This window comes from Rhodamnia argentea, chromosome 1, assembly GCF_020921035.1.
Source record: "Rhodamnia argentea isolate NSW1041297 chromosome 1, ASM2092103v1, whole genome shotgun sequence".
In the NCBI taxonomy this organism is placed as follows: Eukaryota; Viridiplantae; Streptophyta; class Magnoliopsida; order Myrtales; family Myrtaceae; genus Rhodamnia; species Rhodamnia argentea.
Window position 1 is genome coordinate 18,067,892 of NC_063150.1, and position 21,746 is coordinate 18,089,637.

At 40.6% G+C, this 21,746-nt stretch overlaps 1 protein-coding gene across 1 annotated transcript; it reads left to right on the forward strand.

Annotated features, from left to right (window-relative positions):
* Nucleotides 1–116: 116 nt before the first annotated feature.
* LOC115755330 (U11/U12 small nuclear ribonucleoprotein 48 kDa protein-like) lies at nt 117–2,768 on the forward strand. Its single transcript, XM_048283897.1, has 5 exons — nt 117–322; nt 765–879; nt 1,020–1,127; nt 1,348–2,090; nt 2,656–2,768. The coding sequence occupies exons 1-4, from the start codon at nt 117–119 to the stop codon at nt 1,732–1,734; spliced, it is 816 nt and encodes a 271-aa protein (XP_048139854.1). The 3' UTR covers nt 1,735–2,090; nt 2,656–2,768.
* The last annotated feature ends 18,978 nt before the right edge of the window (nt 2,769–21,746 follow it).

The window sequence follows — 21,746 nt, forward strand, 5'->3', positions numbered from 1 at the left end:
TGAATGCAAAGTTCTTTGCTATTGACATACTTAAGAAGTGCTTATTGGATGCAGTGTCGCATTTGTTATTGAACTATTCGGAGCAGGAGGAGGAATCCACTAGTAAAAGTGAGAGTATGCATGAAAGAGATGCTGGCGGTATCAAGAAGCAGCTTGATATTGAAGTGGATGGAGTAGATGGAACAGTGGTTGGAAACATCAATAAGAAGGTGATTTTTGTGTCCCAGGTAGCTGCTGCTGTTGCAGCATTGCATGAGAGATTCTTACTTGAGGTAAAAATTAAGGCCTTACGGCATTCTCAACAGGCTTCTAGATATCAGCGGTATGTTGATACCCTCATTTTCTTTTTCTATCGAGGCTTTCGATATTCTTTTACTTTCAGCAGGCAATTCCTATGGAGATCATGGACATAGTAGATTAAACCAGGCTTGACATGCCATAAAATTATCTCTCTGGACTGAAATATTCAATGATGATTACTTTCTGCTCATAAAAGAACTTTTGTTACTTTGATCATTAGTATATCAACGTGATAGTATGACCTGGCCTTTCTTTTCACAAGCCCTGCAATTCAGAAATTGGAATTTATTTGCATATGTTTGCTAACCTTTAGCCATACTTCCTGCCATGCACAGGTGTTATTACTGTTGGTCAATGGTTTAGTCTGTATTATAACCATAATTTTCTGCTTAATAGAGACTTTTTAATACATTGTGTAGTATTCTCCTTGGATTATCCTTTGAGGATTTTTATCTCATGTATAGAATGATTGAGCATGCTGATATAACCAAGAAAGCCAATGAGGAGCGAGAAAAACGTCCTGATTACAAACCTATCATAGACCACGATGGGCTTCCTCGGCAGTGGTCATCTAATCAGGTATATAGAAGCAGTTCAGAGTAAATCTCTATTGGTTTAAGAAAGAACAGGCAAAGCTGGACAATGGCTCCTAGCTTTAAAATTTGGTTCACTCACCGTTCCTGCCGTCCTTATCATAATGATGTTCTTGTATGATTGAGGAAACGGGCAAGGCAAAGACCAGAGAGGAACTATTGGCTGAAGAAAGAGATTACAAGCGCAGAAGAATGTCATATCGTGGCAAGAAGTCAAAGCACAATATTTCTGAGGTAGGCATGCTATCTGTTGGAAGAGCAGAATCTCTGCTAAGTTTGAATTATTTGCATTGGGACGGTGCAGGAGCTACATTTGGGAACCTGAGAGTTATCCATGATATTAGTACTTGTGCTATTTATTTTGATTTTCCCTTTTGCTTTCTCCCAAAAAGTTTTTCCTTTGTACGGGAACATCCATACTAATGGCTGAATTTGTTGTACTTCGACTCTGAAGGTGATGAGAGATATAATAGAGGATTATATGGGGGAAATTAAGCAAGCTGGAGGTATTGGATGCTTCGAGAAAGGTCCTCATATTGGGGTTCAATCAAATGAAGTACCTTCATCATATGAAATTCCAGCAAATGGCACCTTTGAGTTGTGTTATGAACCTGAAGGGTACCCTGTTTATTCTCAGAGAGGATTAAGGACTAATCATGATGTCACATCTACTTCTAATGTCATTGGGGATACTTATTCTGAACATGGAAAGTCTAAAAGAAGCTATTCTCATGACAATCAACGTAAGAGTACTGGGGTGTACAAGCGTGATAGATACTATTATTCCCGAAGTCTAGAAAGGAATGCTCAAAGTCTTTCACATAAGAATACCTATTCATAGGATAGAAAGAGAAGATGCAGAACTGACCAGAGAAAAACATCAAGAGATCAAAAGGTAATACACCTGTAGATCCCACCGAGGTGAGGACAGATCATCTTCTAGAAGTGACGTAGGTGGCAATGACTGGAATCGAGACTCCAGAGATAGAAGGCGGCGAGAGGCTCATGGAAGGCATAATTCAGATGTCGTGCTTCATGGTTTTGATGATAGATATAATCCTTCCAAGTCAGATGACCTATCTGAAGTGTAGACGTTCATGCTGGTAAATGAAGTAGCCGCTAGAATGAGGTTAATATTGAAATACCAAAGGAAAATAACCTTTTTAAGACATTCTTACGAGGTTCTCTCCTTGTCAGGTATGTTATTTGAATCCTCTTGTAGTATCTGGGATCGAATTTCAATCTCTTTTTTAACTTAGTTTATGTGCATTTAATTTGCGGTATAAAGTCATCAGGCTTCCGAGAATTAGATCTACCTCTGTATCCTCAATTGTCCTTGCTGTTTCTTCGATATTCTTCCGTCGGTTTCTATTTATCTTTTCTTTTCTCTTCAGATAATATCTTTGGGTGAAAGTTCATGTTAATGATTGTCATGCTTTGACTATTCATGCATTGATTTCTGACCAACTTGAATAGATTAGAAAATTTCCTCACGTTTCCAACACCTTGATCATTGTTTCAATCAGATTCTTACCAACTAGTCGTGATATTTAATGTCTCTGTGCGTGCAAGTAGTACTGTGTATCATGCAATGTGATTTGGAGTCTTTCTATTCCGTGGGATTAGAGGGGTTGAATAAAGTTGTGGTCAGCCACTTTTGAACCCTCTTGTGGAGTAGAAATTTACGCAGAAAAGTCTCCCTGCAGTTTCCAATCAATTGAGGTTCAAATTTGATGGATGGACAAGCTGATGGTTTTTGCAGGTTATCATCGTCTACCTCGAAAATGAATTTACAACTCACAAATGCCATGTGGTGCAGCTGCTAAGTTTCTTTGACAGGTGATGCGGAGAAGCTGCAGTGACTCATTTCTTTCTAGACTTCGAACCTGGGTATCGGGAATTCAAGGATTCCGACAAGGAAAATTTGGAGGCCGCCTCATCAATGATAAGTGGATTGTGGATTGATCATGAAAAGTTAGAAAATGAAAATCGAGACCGTAAGTTGTAAGTTTGCCGTTTATCCCTAGTATTAATGCTCATTCCTCTAGGATTAGCAAGGACAAAGTTGTCCCAAATTTTCTTGAAATCTTTGTGAGTTGACTAAAAACAAGGAATGACCCATGAGAACCTCACCAACAACTCCTACTATTCACTTCTACTGTCACGACCAGGGTCCGACTTGCGTGGGAGCATCCCTCTGTACACTATAAGACCACTTGCTTGTAAGCTAACCTAGGATCTTGGCGGCAAGGGCACAAGCTAAAACAGATGATCATGCATAAGCACACATCTGCGAACGTACATAAAATATACAACCGACATTAGAACAACACAATACAAACATACTTAATATATATAAACGATGTATAAACGTAGTTCTAACGAAAAACAAAGTACTGCAAGATAGACCCAAGGACAATCTGGGGGACATCACTGTCTTCGACTTCATACACCAAAAGTGGACTTCGAGCATTGCATACTAACACATATAAATGGATACGGAAGGAACATAGGCCCAAGACTGAGGCGGGGTCAACTACTAGAGTCGACGGACTCCTCCGCATCGGCGTTGGCTATATAAACCCCTGGGGGCTGGTGGAGAGAGTAGAAAACCGACGCCTTGGGCTCATCCTCATCCTCCTCTAGGTAGATCTCCATCACTATGTCGGAAACAGATATGTCATTCACCTCTACCCGGTCGTCCTCATCCACTATGATAGTGACCTCCTCCTCTGGCTCGGGCTCGGGATTAGGAAAGTCGGGCTCAAGGGCAGCTGGTTCAAGTATAGGAGTAAGGCCAACAAGATTTCCCTCTAATGGTCCATCAAAAGCCTAAGGGGGTAACTCACCGGGCGGTATCGCCGAGGGTTTAAATGGACCAAAACGCATATCGTTTTCCTTTACATACCAAATCTCGAACACGTGGGGCATCCTATGTACCCCTCCCTCGTCAACCCAAACAGTGCTACCGCACGGTATCCGGGTCTTATTTGATCTTACAGGGAAGTCAATCACATGGGTATCTATGTCCTTGGGTAGTCCAAAACGTCATGTCGGCACCATCGGGGTTTGGGATCTAAAAGTTTACCCCACGAGGGGCGGGATAAACGGTTTAGGTAAGTCGAACTAACCCTAGCCTGGTTTACGGCTACCACAAAACGTTGGCAATAAACAAGCGTGCAAAGTGCATTTAAAGCGATAAATCCCATGAACCAAGATAAGAATCAATCATACTCATATAGACTAGCCATACATGGAAATCTCCATCGAAGGTGAATCACATGCAAAAAGAACACAGAGTAGAGTAAAGTGGTAACCAAAACAACCAAACAAACAAGGACTGACTCGATTGTTAGGCGTCTTTTGGGTAACTTTTCCATTTATTAGACTCGGGATCCCAACAAGCTAGTCTCTTTGGCAAGTCTTGATGACGTCTGGCTACGGGTATGCCGTCCTCATCTACTTGTATATCGGTTCAGCAGAGGCCCCGGACCTTCTTTTGTACTCCAATCACCACCTCGAGCCTCCACTAGCCATTAACATGATTCGCTTGACTAAAGGAGACAACCTCGCCCTTGACACAATTTTCAGTCACTTTCTTAATCGAACACCGGATAACCATCGAAAAGTCCATGTCACCCCGACAGACCGTATTTCACTTTCAACAATATACGATAACTCAAGATCTCAAGCGATTTGGTATGTCATTATTCAAGTCTCGATCGTTTAACCATATATCAAAGCACTCTTAGACTCAACATAGTCGGCCCAAACATACCATGCATAAATAATGCCATAAAAACATGTATAAACTCATTTTGTTGTGAAGTCGAACGCAAGGTAAACTAGATATGTCTTATCCATGCAAGGACCGAATCTACACAACCAAGGATCATCATTTTCGTGCTCGTTTAAGGTGAAACTTCATGCAACCGGCAAGCATCGAGACTTGGTTTACAAGATAATAAGCGATATAACCCACTTTACACTATGAGATCACTCAAATCATGCATTTTAGCTTCCCAGCAAGCTAGACAAAGGTTAGAACGACTTACTTTGGCCTCTAAGCAACTCGAAATCACAACACAAGGTCAACAAATTCACAGCACGGCTTCGTCCAAGTCTTAAATCCAGCTTGAACAAGCCTCGGAAACGGGTGGAAGGGCTCAAAGACTCGCGAACTCTAACCGGCGTAAACTGGTTGTCTGTGCACCTCACGGCCTCGGACGTCTTTAGAGAGCTACAGAGATCGTATGAATGCAAGGTTAGCACGGCTTGAAAGAGGGCTCAAAGACGAAGAGAATGGTGGTGATTTGAGGTCAAAATGACGTCGAATGAAGGAGATAAGCCCGCTCGAAGTCGGTGGTACGGCAACTAGCGGGAGTTAGTGAGTGACCTACTTTCCTCGGTTTTTACAAAACGCGTCTGGTTGAGTTAGGAGACGATCCAGGTATGCAGGGAAACAGAAGAGAGAGACAAAGAGAATGGCTATAGTTTGATGGCCATACGACATCGGATGAAGGAGATAAGCCCGCTCAAAGTCGGCGGTTTGGTACTAGCGTGGACAGCGGGAGACCAGAAACCCAGTAGAAGGGAGAATTTGGGTGAGGAAATGAGGGAGTGAAGGGGAGAGAGAGAGAGCTTGGTCGGTTGGGGCAAGAAGGAAGGAAGGAAGGAGAAGATGTCCATTCAATTATCATATGTTGGAAATGGGAAGTGGGAGTGGTTGACCAACTTGTACTTGTAAGATTAGATGGATGGTGATTTGAGGTATGGTGGTTGGGGCAAAGTGGTACCATTGTCATTCAAGTCCATCAATGGTTTTGTCTCTCTCTCTTCATTCCTTGACCGACCATCAAAGGGGATAATTGACCATTTCACCCTTTCCAAGTCCAATTAGATGCAAGAAACCTTACGGGCAAAAGGTCATTTCATGTCCCAACCCCGATTCTTGATTTGATTTTTCTAACTCTTGTGGTTAAACTCATGATCCAATTAGCTTCGATAAAGCGCCACTCGACTTGGTTATTGCAAATTCACGAACCCAACCTCCATATTCAAAATCTCATTTCACGTCCGAATCCCGCCGATTTTGATATCAATTTGCTTCAACTAACGAGTGGCACTATTGGTATTTGCCTTTCCCTTTTGGTTAGTATACTCATGAGTGATCGGTTCAAAGCGAGATATAACTGAAATTCATCGTTGGATATTCATTCATTCATAAGTTTCGAATTGGGTCGGAATTCAAAATGTCACATCTACTAATCCATCACCATGTCATTCAAGCTTATCTTTCACTTGTCTATCAAGTATATCCCATCACTAACTCTTCCACTCACCATTTTGAACTTTTGAAGCATTGATATAAGCCTTGTGAAGCTTCATTCTCCCTCTCCTTCTTCATTTGTTCGGCCGAAGCAAACTCTCTCTCCTTACTCCCCCTCTCGATTTTCTCTCCCTCTCGCGGGTTGCTCACTCGCCCAAATGCCACCTTTCCGTTGCCACCGTGAGCTGCTCCAACCATCATCACGCCCCCACCAAACCACCACTAGCCACCGCCCCTTCGACCGATTGAACCGTCGTGCACCGCCACTCGAAACCACCGAGAACTACTACTGCCCCATCACCGGTTTTCTAGACTAGTCACCGATTTTGTGGGCTGTTTATAGCTCATCCTTGAGTCCCTAACTTTGCAATTTGGTCGCCGGAAGTTGCTGTTGTTCCAAGGGCTTAGAAAGTTCATTTTAAGTGGTGAGTTAACCCTAAACTCATATTAGGACTTGGGGTTACTAATAGACCATGTATGGACGTGAATTGGCATGAATCAATGGGCTGTTTTAGTGGATTTTGCTCCAAACCCAAGAATGCATGACTTGTGTACTTTGTGCTCAATTTGTTGAGAACTATTGTGAAGACAACCAAGCTATTATGGAGAGTATGGTTCAGCCTTGAATGTTATATGGCATGTCGTGCATGTATTTTTTGTGTACATAGACTTGATTGGTTCTTTATGGCTTGTAAGCTCGATATGGACTTTCATCGGACCTTGATGCATGCGGAGTTGTTTGGGCTTTGGGTTGTCCTAGGAGGTCGAATGCATGTATAGGTGACCTATTATGGTACCCTTATGATCAAGCCAACTATTTGTTTGTTTGAGCCCAAGTTGAGGACTTGAGTATTATTGGAGATGATGAGCATGCAAGGTCAATATCCATGCAAATTTGACTTTGTGAAGAACGTGTGAATCAAGTACTTGAATTGTGAGTTAAGCCTTGTATGTTCGGTCATGAGCGATCTTATATGATGAAATTGGTTAATTTGAACTTGAAATGTGGCGTTTGGCTGTAAATGAGGAAACGAGGGTTAGGCGTCGAATTTGTGAAATTGAGATTGAACTATGCCCATTGATATTGTTGTGTGCTTAGTTGGCCGATTGGGTGAAATGTGATAATGTGCATGGGAATATCCTGAGGCATGTTGACGCGGGTTCTTTAGTCGACTAAATATCGTAATATGAGTATATATGCACATTATGCCCCGATGCGATAATCACGGGGTTTATGACATCTTGATGTGTATTAACGCTAGTCTATGAATGGCAAATTGTAACATGATGGGTACTAACACGGATGCAATGTCATGTATTATTCTGATGCATATTAACGCAAGCTTGGCCATTGAAATTGAGAACTATTGAATTGAGCACCACTATGATGATTCGAATAATACCTTATAAGCTTGTTGTTTATAAATTGCCCGAAGTACGAAGCTTGGTTTAGTTTGACCGTAATGTTCGACCCATGTTTTGTGGACTTGCCTGTGATTTATAAAGTGCCGGTATGTTACGATTCTTGTGAATGTATCTTTTGCCACATATCTTTATCGAGTAGGATTGCATGACGTAAGTGTCTGGAGGTACTCTTGACCTAGTTTAGGTTTAGGATTAGCTCACCGAGATATATTCTCACCCCATTGTGGGGCACCCTTTTCAGACCCTAAACCCCGACCATGCCGCCTATCCGTTTTGGGGAGCCGATGAGCATCACGATAACGGCTGCCAAGTATCCCGGGAGAGGATAAAGTTTATATTAGGAAAGGAAGTATAGTTTGAGTCGATGAATGGGGTGACGATTGGAAACCTCATCTCTATGAGGCATGGTTTTATCGAGATGACGATACGACTTATGTGCCATTGAGGAGCTACGACATACCGAGGAGCGTGATTCCTGGGTGGTGTAACCTAATGCCTCCTAATGGCGAAGTGTTTGACTCCATCACCGAGCCCGTAGCTAGCTAACCGCATCTTCCGAGCCTTGCCGTCGATGTTGAGATCGTGGAGCCCTCTAATGTCAAAGGCGAACCCGGAGAACCTCCTAAGTTGGAGCCCATGGACGAAGATGATATTGACTTCCCTCTGGATCCAGATTTTGAGCATGTGGAAAAGGAAGAAGAGGAATATGTTCCAATGGACTCCAAGTCGGACTCTTCCACATAGTACGACCAGTAGCCGACGAGGACCTATTTGAGGATAGCGAACCCGGCCTCTAGGTATAGCTGCAGTATCTAGCTTTTGAGGTTCCTTTGGGTTTAGGTAGTAGAACCCTTTTTAGTCCGTACCGCCTTCGTCGAACCCTTAGTCTTTTGTTTTATTCCTCGTGTTGTAAAACACTATATGTTATGTTATGTTGCCTTCCTTAAGTCATCTTGTTTTAACTTATTTGGATTTTTGGTTTTATGCTTCTACTTGTGCATATCATACCATGTTAAGTTATACGTTGTTGAATCCTGGGTTTAATCTATGTGAACAACCGTAGTGGGATGTTATCGAGCTCGAGAGGAATCGGAGCGTGATAGGAATTGTCGACTTTGTGGAAGGAGGCACGGAAATGGACCTTGCTCGAATAGGATGAGAACGTGCTTCAAATGTGGCAAGCATAACCACCAAATAAGGAATTGCCCGGAACGAGCCACGAGACCCCAATTCCAACCTCGGCGACCTTAGGCAAGACCTCAAGTTGGAGTTGCCCCGTAGAATAATCAAAACCGACCGCTAGCTCAAGGGAGAATCTATGCAGTAGTGCGGAAGGAGGCAGAAAATATGCCCGGCATAGTTACAAGTACGGTCTTCTTATGTGATCATGCTGTTTATGCCTTATTTGATCATGGAGCATCGCATTCCTTTGTATCTAAGCAATTTGTGGAATTAGCTAGAATTGAATCGAAACCATTAGAAGTAATGTTGCATGTTACCACCCCATTAAAGGATAAAATGTTAGTCTTTTTGGGATGCTCGGATTGTAAGATAGTCATTAGTGGTAGGGAGGAATCGATAGACTTGGCAGTTTTGACCATGTATGACTTTGATGTTATAATTGGGATGGATTGGTTGGGAAAACAAATGGTTGTTTTGGATTATAGTAGCAAGGTGATCCAATTTAATCTGATTAATCATCCTAGATATGAGTTTGTGGGAAGTCGAGGAGGAATCTCGATTCTCTTGATCTCGTCACTTGAAGTGACTAAGTTGTTAAATGAAGAATGCCAAGGATATCTAGCTGCAGTAGTTGATTCGTCGGTTGAAGGATCGAAGCTAGAGGATATAGCCGTGATGTACGATTTTCCCGATGTCTTTCCTCAAGAATTGTTGGGATTGCCACCTAAATGGGAAGTGGAGTTTGTAATTGAGTTTACCCTGGGACGGAATCAATTTCTAAGGCGTTATACAGAATCTCTATCGGAGTTGAAGAAATTGAAGGTCCAATTGCAAGAATTGCTGGATAAATGATTTATCCGCCCTAATTCATCGCCATGGGGAGCGCCGGTCTTGTTTATAAGGAAGAAGGATAAGTCATTGCTTTTGTGCATTGACCATCGACGGTTAAATCAAGTAACCATTAAGAACAAGTATCAATTGTCAATGATAGATTACTTGTTTGATCAACTACAAGGGGCATCGGTGTTCTCCAAGATCGGCTTGAGGACGAGCTACCATCGCTTAAGAATTAAGAAAGAGGTTATACCAAAGACCGCTTTCCGTACAAGATATAAACATTACAAGTTTATGGTTATGCCGTTTGGATTAACTAATGCCTCAGCTGCCTTTTATGGATATGATGCATCGGATATTTAGAGAATTTTTGGCTCAATTCGTCATCGTGTTCATCGACGATATATTGGTGTATTCAAGGAGCTCTGAGAAACACAAATACCATCTAAGTATAGTTCTATGGACCTTAAGAGAGCACTCTCTCTATGCCAAGTTTAGCAAGTGTGAGTTTTGGCTTAACCAGGTAGCATTTCTTTGGTACATTGTCTCCGGTAATGGAATCTTAATAGACCCAATAAAGGTCGAAATTGTTTTGAATTGGCCAAGGCCAACGTATGTCACGAAGGTTCGAAGCTTTCTAGGTTGGGTGGGTTATTATAGGCGATTTGTGAAGAAGTTATCCTCTATAGCTTTTCCGTTGACATGGTTAACGAAAAAGGAAACACGTTTTAAATGGACAGATAAATGCGAAAGAAGTTTCCAAGAGCTTAAACATAGGTTGACGACCGCATCGTTTTTGACGGTACCATCCGGTCTTGGAAGATTTGAGATTTATAGCGACGCATTGCTAAAGGGATAAGGATGTGTCCCGATGCAGCATAGCGGGGTTATTACATATGCATCGCGACAGTTGAGGCCTCATGAGCTAAACTACCCAACGTACGATTTAGAGCTTGCGGCGATTATCTTTGCATTAAAGATTTGGAGGCATTATTTGTGGGGAGAAAGGCTTCGGATCTATATGGACCATTAGAGTTTGAAGTACTTATTCTCTCAAAGGAACTGAACATGAGACAACACCATTGGATGGAACTGTTAAAGGACTATAACTATAATATCTTATATCACCTAGGAAAGGCTAATAAAGTGGCGGATGCCCTTAGTATGAAATCAAGCATCTCGCATTTAATGGTTAAAGAGTGTACTCTACTTAAAGAATTGAGGGATTCGGAGTTTAAGTTTGAGGTTTGTTACTTCTCAAGTTTATCGGCTACTTTGAGAATTGAGCTAAAGATCCGGGCAAGGATTAAGGCATTGCAGTCTGTGGACCTTAATATTCAAAAGATTATGGATATGGATTCAACTAAGAAGAAACCTGAATTTCAAGTGGCCAAAGACCGAATCTTGAAGTTTCGCGGACGTTTATGTGTTCCTAACGATGAGGAGCTTAAGGAGAAGATTTTATCAGAAGCTCACCATAGTAACTACAATATACATCCGGGTAGCACCAAGATGTATCAAAACTTGCGTCGGCGTATGCGGTGGAATGGGATGAAAGTGGATGTGGCTAAGGATGTGGCTAAGTGCTTAACGTGCCAATAGTTGAAGGCACAACATTGTAAGCCTGGTGGATTACATTGACCGTTGGAGATTCCCGAGTGGAAATGGGAACATATTACAATGGACTTCGTCATGAGTTTACCGAGAAGCCAAAAAGGGCATGATTCGATTTGGGTGATCATTGATAGATTGACTAAGTTTGCACATTTTCTAGCAATACGAAAGGACTTCACAATGGATAGGTACGTCGAGCTGTATATGCGCCAGATAGTTCATCTTCATGGAGTTCCAATTACAATTACTTCGAATAGGGATCCTAAATTTACCGCTACTTTTTGGAAGAGCCTTTAGAATGCTATGGGAAAAAAATTGCAATATAGTACCGCTTATCATCCGGAGACGGATGGACAATCCGAGAGAATGATTTAGACACTTGAGGACATGTTGCGGGCATGCGTAATAAATTTTAAAGGAGGTTAGGAAGAACAGTTATATTTGATCAAGTTTGCCTACAATAACAACTACCAAAAGAGTATCAGAATGACACCGTTCAAGGCATTGTAGGGCGGGGCTTGCTAAACTCCTAGTATGTTAGGATGAAGTTGGTGAAAGGAGTATAACGGGTCCAGAGTTGGTTCAACAATCAATCGAGGTGGTGAAAATAATCAAAGAAAGGCTTAAGAGTGCTCAAAGTCGTTAAAAGTATTATGCGGATAGACGACGTAGACCTTTAGAGTTCCATGTGGGAGATCACGTTTTCCTTAAGGCGTCACCAATGCGAGGTTTGTCTTGATTTGGAAAGAAAGGAAAGTTGAGTCCAAGGTACGTAGGCCCATTTGAAATCTTGGAATGGATTGGAACTTTAGCCTATTGTCTCGTCTTGCTACCGAATTTGTCACAAGCTCACAATGTCTTCCATGTATCCATGCTGAGGAAATACGAGCCGGACCCAATCCATGTGTTAAATCATGAAGTTGTAGACATGGATGAAAGAGTATCTTACATGGAGAGGCTAGTGCGAACGTAAAAGAATAAGTTCTGAGAAACAAGACAATTCCACTAGTCAAGGTGATTTAGGAGCACAATGGAATAGAAGGAGCCACTTGGGAAAGTGAAGAAACGATGAGGCGCCAGCACCCATAGTTATTTGAATAGTTAAGTTTATTGTAAATTTCGAAGATGAAATTTTTATAATGGGAGAAGAATTATAACATTTTGAATTTCGACTCACTTTCAAAGCTATGAATGAATAAAATATCCCATTGATATATTTCAGTTAAATCTCACTCAGATTTGATCACTCTTGAGAAGACCAACCAATGGGGAATGACTAGCTAGGAAAATCAAGTACGTGGATCTAAGAACTTGATCATGAATTGACTCTTTGGCCATAAGGATTATTGAGAAAATATTTTGGACCATTATAAGCCGATCCTAGAGCGGTTAAGGGATGATTTGTTAATACCCTATGATTGGATCACGGATGATTCCGTTTGCCTATGTATGGGTTTCGAACGTCCCTAAATCATTTTCTAATGATGGTATCCTTCGAGACTAGTGATTGACCCCTGGAATTACATGATAACCAAGGTCGCCATGACTCGAGTAACTATTAAATGTGATAATAATCATTGGTCGATATGCGTAACTCCTAAAAGCCGCTCGTTAGTTTGAAATACCTACGAAGTTGCAATTGATCGATATTGACTACGAATCGGACTCGAAATTAGACGTCGGACTTTCGAGGATTCCAATATTAATCTTTTGGACGTCGCTTCATCTCGAGTATGTGTATTTCACGGTTCACTTCAAAGTGTTAAGAAAAGTAAAGTTTAGACAAGAAATAGGAAATGACCCTTTTACCCTTAGGAAATGCTATTTTCTCTATTTTAGTAAGAGGGCATTTTGGTCTTTTTACCCCCCTTAGTGGCCGAAATTAATGTGGGCCAGATGTCCACTATGAATCCAATTTATCAAATTGCCCTTCTTAGGCTTTAAGAGAAAAAAAGGATTGAATTATTGATGGGCCCCATAAGTCCTAGTCTATTCACCCAAGTCACTTCATTTCTAGCTAAATATCCCACTCAAAAATGCCCTACCCTATCTTATCTATTCATCATCTTCTTCCTCTTCATTTTGAAAAAAATTTTCTCTTAACTCTCTCTCTTTTTCTTGTCTTGCCCGAACCACCACCCACATGCCGCCGCCGCCACCGAACCATCGCCTCACGCCGCCACCATCACCGTGAGCCGCTAGCCACCGCCGAAAGCCCTAACCGCCATCGTTGAGCCGTCGACGCTTTGGAACCGCCGTGGATCAACGCCGGCCAAGAGGGAGTCGCCGGTCTTGCCGCTTGGATCTCGATTTTTGCAGCTTCTTGGCCTTAAGTTCTTGTAAGATTTTGAGGTGAGTGAGCTTCTAAACCTTGATTAGGTAGTTAGGTTGCTAAAGGTGGTAGATTGAATTGGTTTTGGGTGGATTTGGTATTGAATGTGTTCTTGAATAGTTAGAATCGAAAATTGGAGGCTAGGGTTGATCGTGTGGTCCCAATTGATTGTTGCTTTGGTGTGATTAAATCGTATGATCCCGATTGAGTATTGCTTTGGTATGATTAAATCGTGTGGTTCCGATTGATCATTACTTTGATATGATTAAATCGTGTGGTCCCGATTGATCATTGCTTAAGTGTGATTAAATCGTGTGGTCTCGATTGATTGTTGCTTTAGTGTGATTATATCGTGTGGTCCCAATTGATTGTTCATTTGGTATAATTTAATCGTGTGGTTCCGATTGATTAATTAAAAAGTTTAATGAGATCGTGTGGTCCCGATTTGTTAATCAAGTGGTTTAGCAAGATCGTGTGGTCTCGATTTGTTAATTAAATAATTTGTGTCTATCGTATGGCTTCGAGTTGAGAATTGAGTAGATCGTATGATAAATTGCAACGATCACGACCGATATTGTTTGGTATATGGTCATTCCCGAGGAGAATTAAGTATATTTGATGATGTTATACCTTGAGGCGTTATTAGGCGGGGTTTTGTAGTCATCTGAAGGCGTTGAATGCGAGATGCTAACTTGATGCGTCATTACGAGGGTTATACTAGCCTAAAGCGTTATTACGCGGGTTTGGAATATTATATTGTCTTGAGGCGTTATTACGCGGGTATGGAGCACTTTAATGGCCTGAGGCGTTATTACACGGGTCTATTTTTATATTGTAGCCTGATGCGTGTTATGCGGGCTTGTAAACAACTTAGCCTAATTAAAGGCGTTGTGAGTTTGATGAATGATATGCTTTTGATTCTTGCATTATGTCGTGTATTTTTGGCTAGGTTGGTAATTGTTTTAGAACTGCCCACCTAAGATGATTCCGAAAGCACTATCGCCCAAACCTAGGTTTAGGAACTTACTTGCTGAGATTTATTTTCATCTCGTCATGGGTTACCTTTTTTAGACCTTTTGCCTTGATCATGAATGATTCGTCGCAGTGTTTCGGGATACCAATGGATATGGAGACAATGGTTACCAAATACCCCGTAGGAGAGGACAAGGTATACTTTAGACACGCCAATCTTGTGTGGATAGATGAGGGAGGCGACTTTTGGAAACCTAATACCTATTTAACTTGATCGTATAGACATGGGGATCTGTTTGTTGGACCGCTTAGAGGTTTTAACATCCCCTATGATAGAGTCGGGGAATGGGACCCCACTCAGGCTGCCCCTCTTGATGGTGTTGTGATAAGCCCGGACATTGGTCCCGAAAATTCAAAGCCCGAGCCAGAGGTTTTGGAGCCCGATCGGGATGTGGAAATAGTGGAGCCTTCTGATGTAGAGGTTGATCCGGAGCTGCCTTCTTGTTGGTGGCGAGTAATTTCACTTGGAGAGGGGTGAATAGGTGATGGAGTGTGATTTTAAGAATTTATTGCGGAATTTAGACTGCACAGTGTAAAATAGAGATCTTACGTGATGGTGATAGAGTGTGTCGCAAGGAGCAAAAAATTTAATTGATGTAGGATATGCAATGTGATTAATACGCGTTCGTGTGCAGTTTAGCTATCACAAGATATTCAGAGTGATGAAGGTAAGAGATAAGAAAAACTGCACATAGAGTTTAAAGTGGTTCGGCTTTGGTTAAGCATATGTCTACTTCTTCGGTCGAGTGCCAATCGGTGGATTCCACTAGTAAGCTGCTTAGAGGTTACGGATCGGTGATCTCCTTGACACGCAGGTATTCACACCTAGCACTCAACACTTATGCGTACACCTCCTCACAATTACAATGGATGGATCAAGAAGTGTGTTGGAAATGGAGTACACTCTATCTAAGAATTATGAACAATTTTCCCTCTTAACGCCGATCTCACTTCTCTTCGTCTTCGAGATGTCTTTTGTACTCTTCCGCCTCCAATCTAGCCGTTGCAAGACATCTAGAAGAGATCTCTCCAAATCTACCTTTTTGGACGACATGATTACCAAAAGAAGATCTCTTAGTCGTTGGGGATCGCCAAAGAAAATCTTCCTCATTTGGATCAAATCGCCCATACAGTTATGATCTCGGGTTTCCATAGTTGATTTCTTCCATTTGGAAAGTCTTTGTATGTATCCTTGGTTCCGCATCGTTGATTGATTTTTGTTATCGAGAATCTTCGAGAATGATCCAGCTCGATGGCGTCCGTTGATATGCATCAATTAAGCTCAATATGTATTTCTCTTGAAATTCTAATTACCGCTTGTGAAGTACTTCTCTCAGAGCTTGAGCTTCATTCCAACATCCGAGCTATCCCCACTTATCGTCCGAGCTTGAACCAGCATCTAAAACTCTTAGAAACAACATATGAGCCAAATCCTTTTGTCGGATTCAATCCTGTGCATCCCCGCACAAAAGGATAATCTGCAAAACAAGTAAATCACGGCATTATCTCAAAACACAAGAGTACTTGGATTGTTTTGTTAACTTCAAAACCGTCTAGGGATTTTTCTCAACAATCTCCTCTTTTTTGATGATGACAAAATGATGCACAATAGTAACTAGTAATTGAGTTAAGAAGGTGAGCAACTTTAGCAAAGTTACTCTGGTGAGGATCTTACTAAAGAATAATTTTAGCGTTTCGTTCCTTGTACTTTTAGCAAGAATAAGTTCCGAAAAAAAAAATGTATTTATAAATGATGATGAGTAGTCTCAAAACTTGTGCTATCTCAATTGATGATGAGTTTGTATTCTACGTACATATACTTATTAAGATGTGTAATAGTTTCAAATATGATGCGAGTATGAAAATTGTAACTCCTCAAAGCATCACGTTCTATGGGATGCTCGGAGCTTGTCCTGCTTAGCAAAAAGCTTTCAAGATTATCTTGTCAAGTGAAATATGTGATTTTGAGTGCAGGGAACTTATTCACCTGCTCATCTTAGGAGAAAGTATTCCTTCTCGGATGATTTTTCCACGGATCATGCTTCCCATATGATGTTTTTTTGTATTCCACAAAATATGCTTATCCGAAGATCCTGTACTTGAGGGATTCTTGTCGGAACACGTACGCATATCACGGATTGATTTCACACGATTCATTCACATATTTTTCCGAGTCATATATCGCACATATCATTGCACATATCACATCACCACAAGTTAGTCATATATCGCATATATATCACACAATATACCATTCTCCCCATTTTTGTCATCAACAAAAGGGAGTGACGTGCATAGTCAGATATAAATTGTAGAGATAAAACATTGCTCCCCCTGCATTCGATGCCTTTTCAGATCATCTATGCAATATACTCAAATCAAACATGCTAACATTCGGATATGAATTTTAGCAGAGAATAACGAATCATTCAATCAAATGAATCAGAGAAAAAAAAATTGGATTGAGTGTGACGGATGAGGATTTTATTCAAGGCAACGAGGTCAAGATGAAGTCTAAGTTAAAGGATTTTTGGTGTTGGAGAGTTCTTTAGTAGATGCGAAACACGACAGCTCGTGTCATTTGAGATAGCTTTTCATTGACTTCAGATGCTAGCTTGTACTGAATCTTTTTAGTCTGTTCGAGCTTGAGACTCGTGAGATGGTATTTGTTGTTCATATTTTCTTTGAGAGTCTGTCCCTTCAAACTCAGCTATTCTTTGATCGCAGTCATTTCAATATTAAATTCTGTACTGAACTTCCTCAGGTTATCTTTGCATTTACCCCGCTTAAACAAAATATCCCATAGTTTGTTTGTGTCAGAGATTTCTGGTTTCTTTGTTTCTCCAAGGTAACACCATTCTCCCTAAGTGTGATTAGGTTTGTCTTGTTGAATCTTCTAGACGATATCTCTGTTCATCTCAATAGATAGCTTTTCAAGAGCCCGTATTCCAGTCAAGAGTAGCTTGGATCCAATTTGCGTTCTTCCACCACTGCTCTTGCATATTCCGCTCGAGCAAAGTCTTGCTCATTTTCTTTGCAGAAATGAAGGAGATCATGAATGTGAAAATCATTCGGATTCAACTCGTTATCGGTTTGAACTCCTTGCGGTGAGGCCTTCCTCAATTCTTCCTCGGTTGGCCTGGTTGCATATTCGATCACATCTTGTTCCGAGATGAACCCGTTGTCCTTTATCAAAGCTTTCACAGTTTTCTCATTGTCTCCTTTCTGTCGAGCTGCAAGAATTGTCTTCCTAACAACTTTGGCCGGCCTTATTTTCCTTTCAAGATAAAAAGCAACCCTTTTTATAGTGAGAGATCTTACCATTTCAGAATACCGGTCAGATTCCCGCCCTATTGGTTGTGAGGAGCTCTGTAGTGATGTGGACCGTATAAAGTCTTGTGAGAATTTCATCAGCACTAGTTTTGAGAATTCTTCTAGCTTTTGGTTGATAAAATCCCGAAGTGTAACCATCATCTTGGTTAATCTATCAGTTTTGAAGAGGGTTTATCTTGCTTTCTCTGAAAGGCCCTGTGTCAGTGTATCGAACTCTTCCATTATCCTTTCTCTCATTTCTCCTATCTCCTGAAAGAGCAAATTATACATTCCGTTGATTTGGTGTTTCATCTCAGTGCGGTAGTACAGGACATCCTCCAACAGGTCAGAGTTATTATTCTGACTCATTTCTTCTTCCTCAATGCCTGGTTCTATTTCCATGTCCTCCCCTTGAGATTTTTCTCCTTGGCTTTCAGTCAGTTGCGTTGGATCATCGGTTTCTTCTTCGCGATTTTCAACCGTAGCGTCTTGCTATTCTGCCAACATCTCTTTATGAAAGGTGTCTTCTTCTTCCAGTATTCCATGTTTTGCTTTTGTGATTGCCGTTATTTCTTTTTCGACTTTTTCAATGAACTCGTTGAGGGAAAGGTGATCATCATTCATCAAAGATCAGGGTATTTTGTTGAGAATGGGGCGCTTTTAGGGTTCATGAGGATAGAGAAGTGTTGAGTGATTCCGATCGTGGAGCTTTGGAAGATTTTGGATTTTGGATTTCGTAAGACTCGGAGTGCGATTTGTGAGAGTGAGCGAGTAGAGAAGGTTTAGGGTGTAGGAGACGGTTCTTATTTTGATAAAATAGGAAGTCTTTTTGAGAATATTTTAAGAATATTTCAACTCAATCAATTTAAATTCAATCAAGACAACCAAATATCCAATCAGCACAATCATATAATATTTGCCGAATATTTAAGAAGATTGTGTTGATGCGTACCTTATTTGTTGCCAAAAATAAAGATGACTTACACGCCAAGATTTCGAACGATCAAATCTTTTGTCGTATCTGCTCAGAAGATATTATCTCGGATGATCCTCTAAGTTCTGAGATCCTTGAGTTCCTTCAGATGATGCTTTCAAGTTTTGAAGTCACTAGAAATCTTCAGATGATATTTTCAAGTTCTGAATCAATTTCTCCTATCTAGATCTCAGCTCAAATGGGAATCATAGTAATACCCAATTTTTGTATAATGTACTAAAATGTATTTTTGTGAAGTGCCTTAGTGAATATATCTGCTAATTGATGTTTAGAATCAACAAATTAAATGTTAACATTACAGTTATGCACATGATCACGAATAAAATGATGCTTGATTTCAATATGCTTAGCTCGCGGTGCATAACTGGATTCTTCGTGAGGTTGATAGCACTTGTGTTGTCACATTTGATTTCACGTTGTGAGTTTCAACATCAAAGTCCTTCAGTTGTTGCTTCATCCATAGCATTTGAGCGCAACAGCTCCCTAGTACTACATATTCAGCTTCTACAATTAATAGAGCTACGGTGTTTTGTTTCTTGGAGAACCAAGACACTAGCATAGACCCCAGATGTTGACATGTTCCTGAAGTACTTTTTCTATCCAACTTACAACCGGGCTTAGGGTACTTGCTTCAATCAGTAAAGAGCCTTCTTCAACTTGTATACATGATCTAAGTTCTTTGGATCTTCAAAGTCTAGAAGTTGTTTGACATAAACTTCCTCCTTGATATATCCGTTGAGAAATGCACTTTTAACATCTATTTGGTACAACTTGAAGTCATGGTGACAAGTGTAGGCAAGTAGCAATCTAATAGATTCCAATCTTGCTACCGGTGCATATGTTTCATTGTAATTAATCCCTTCTTCTTGTGAGTAGCCTTTTGCAATGAGCCTTGCTTTGTTCCCGATTACTTTTCATTTGTCATCCAACTTATTCCGGAAGACCCATTTGGTTCTAATAACGGGATGATTCTTTGGTTCGAGTACAAGTTCCCAAACTTCATTCAGTCCGAATTGTTGTAACTCTTGTTGCATAGCTTCGATCCAGCTTTCATCTTCAAGAGCTTCTTCGATTCTTTTGGGTTCGACTTCAGAAACTAGAGCAAAGGCATTTATCGTATCCTTGAGTTTGGACCTGGTTCTGACTCCTTCATCTATATTTCCAATGACCTAATTTGTGGGATGACTGGATCTGTATTTCCAACTCTTATTTGATTTGTCACGTTCGGTCTCGGTGAAGTCTTCATCATTTGAATCTTCAGATGATGTGCTTTGCGAAGTGTTCTTCATGTTCTGAGAGGTTTCATCTGGTTATGTGTCTTCAGATGATGGTTTTACCTTCTCGGATGATGATTCCAAATCTTATTATTTCTTCAGCATCTATCGTCCGAGTAGTCCGTTCATCTTCAAATTTCACATTCATTGATTCCTCGATTGTCCGAGAGTTCTTGCTGAAGACTCAGTAAGCTTTACTAGTTGTGGAGTATCCCAAGAATACACCTTCAGGTGATCTCTCATAAAACTTACCAATCCGATCACTTGCATTCTTAAGAATATAACATTTGCATCCAAACACATGAAAGTATAAAATATTTGGCTTCCTTCCCTTGTAGAGTTCACAGGGAGTTTTCTCAATCAATGGTTTGAGAAAAACACGATTGATAATATAACAAACAGTTGAAACAGTTTTAGCCTAGAAATGGGGTGGACCTTTGCTTTCAATTAAAAAAGTTCGTGTCATTTCTTGCAATGATCTATTTTTCCTTTCAACAACTCCAATTTGTTGAGGAGTATATGGAGAGGAAAAATTGTGTTGAAAACTATTTTGATCACAGAATTCAGCAAAGTAGTGATTTTCAAATTCTCCTCCGTAATCAGGTTTGATGCTTGTAATTGAATAACTTTTTTTCATTTTGAACTTTCTTAGAAAAGGTTTTAAAGAATGAGAATGCATCACTTTTGTGAATAAGAAAGAATACCCATGTGGATCTAGTATAGTCATCTATAATAACAAGACAATACCTTTTACCTCCAATAGTCTGTGTTCGAGTAGGTCCGAAGATATCCATGTGCAACGATTACCGAGCATGAGTAGAGATAACTTCATTTATAGATTTGTAGGAATTTCTTACTTGCTTTCCAAGTGTGCATGCTTAGCAGAGTTTTATCTTTTCGAATCTGGCATTTGGAAGTCCTCTCACAAGCTTCTTTTTGGAAAGTTTGTTGATTTGCTTGAAGCTTATATGTCCTCGCTTCCTGTGCCATAGTTCTGGATCATCTTTGACGGATAGAAGACATTTTTCATCTTCAGACGATGTATCCAGAAGGTACATGTTGCCATATCTTCGTCCGGTGAATGATGACTTGTTGTCTTGGTTTGTACCTAAGCACTTATTTTCTGCCAAAGAAACTTTGTATTCAATATTACATAGTTGGTCGATACTAACAAGATTGAAGTTCAAACCCTTGACTAATGAAACATCTTTGATAGTAGATTGTCAATCTTCACGGTTTATTTGCCGATAATCGTTCTTTTGTTGTTGCCTCCAAAGGAAACGTTTCCTCCATCAAGATTTTCAAAATCAATGAACATGGATGAGTCACCAGTCATGTGTCTAGAGCAACCGCTATCAAGGTATCATTTGTTTCTTTTTTTGTTCGATACCTGTAATGATCAAAGATTCTCACTTTTTCTTTGGTACCCAAATTTGTTTGGGTCCTTTGAGGTTAGCCGTATAAGTGTATCTAAGAATGTTACATGTTGGTTGGTTGATCTTTAAGCAGTAGCTCTTGGAATGTT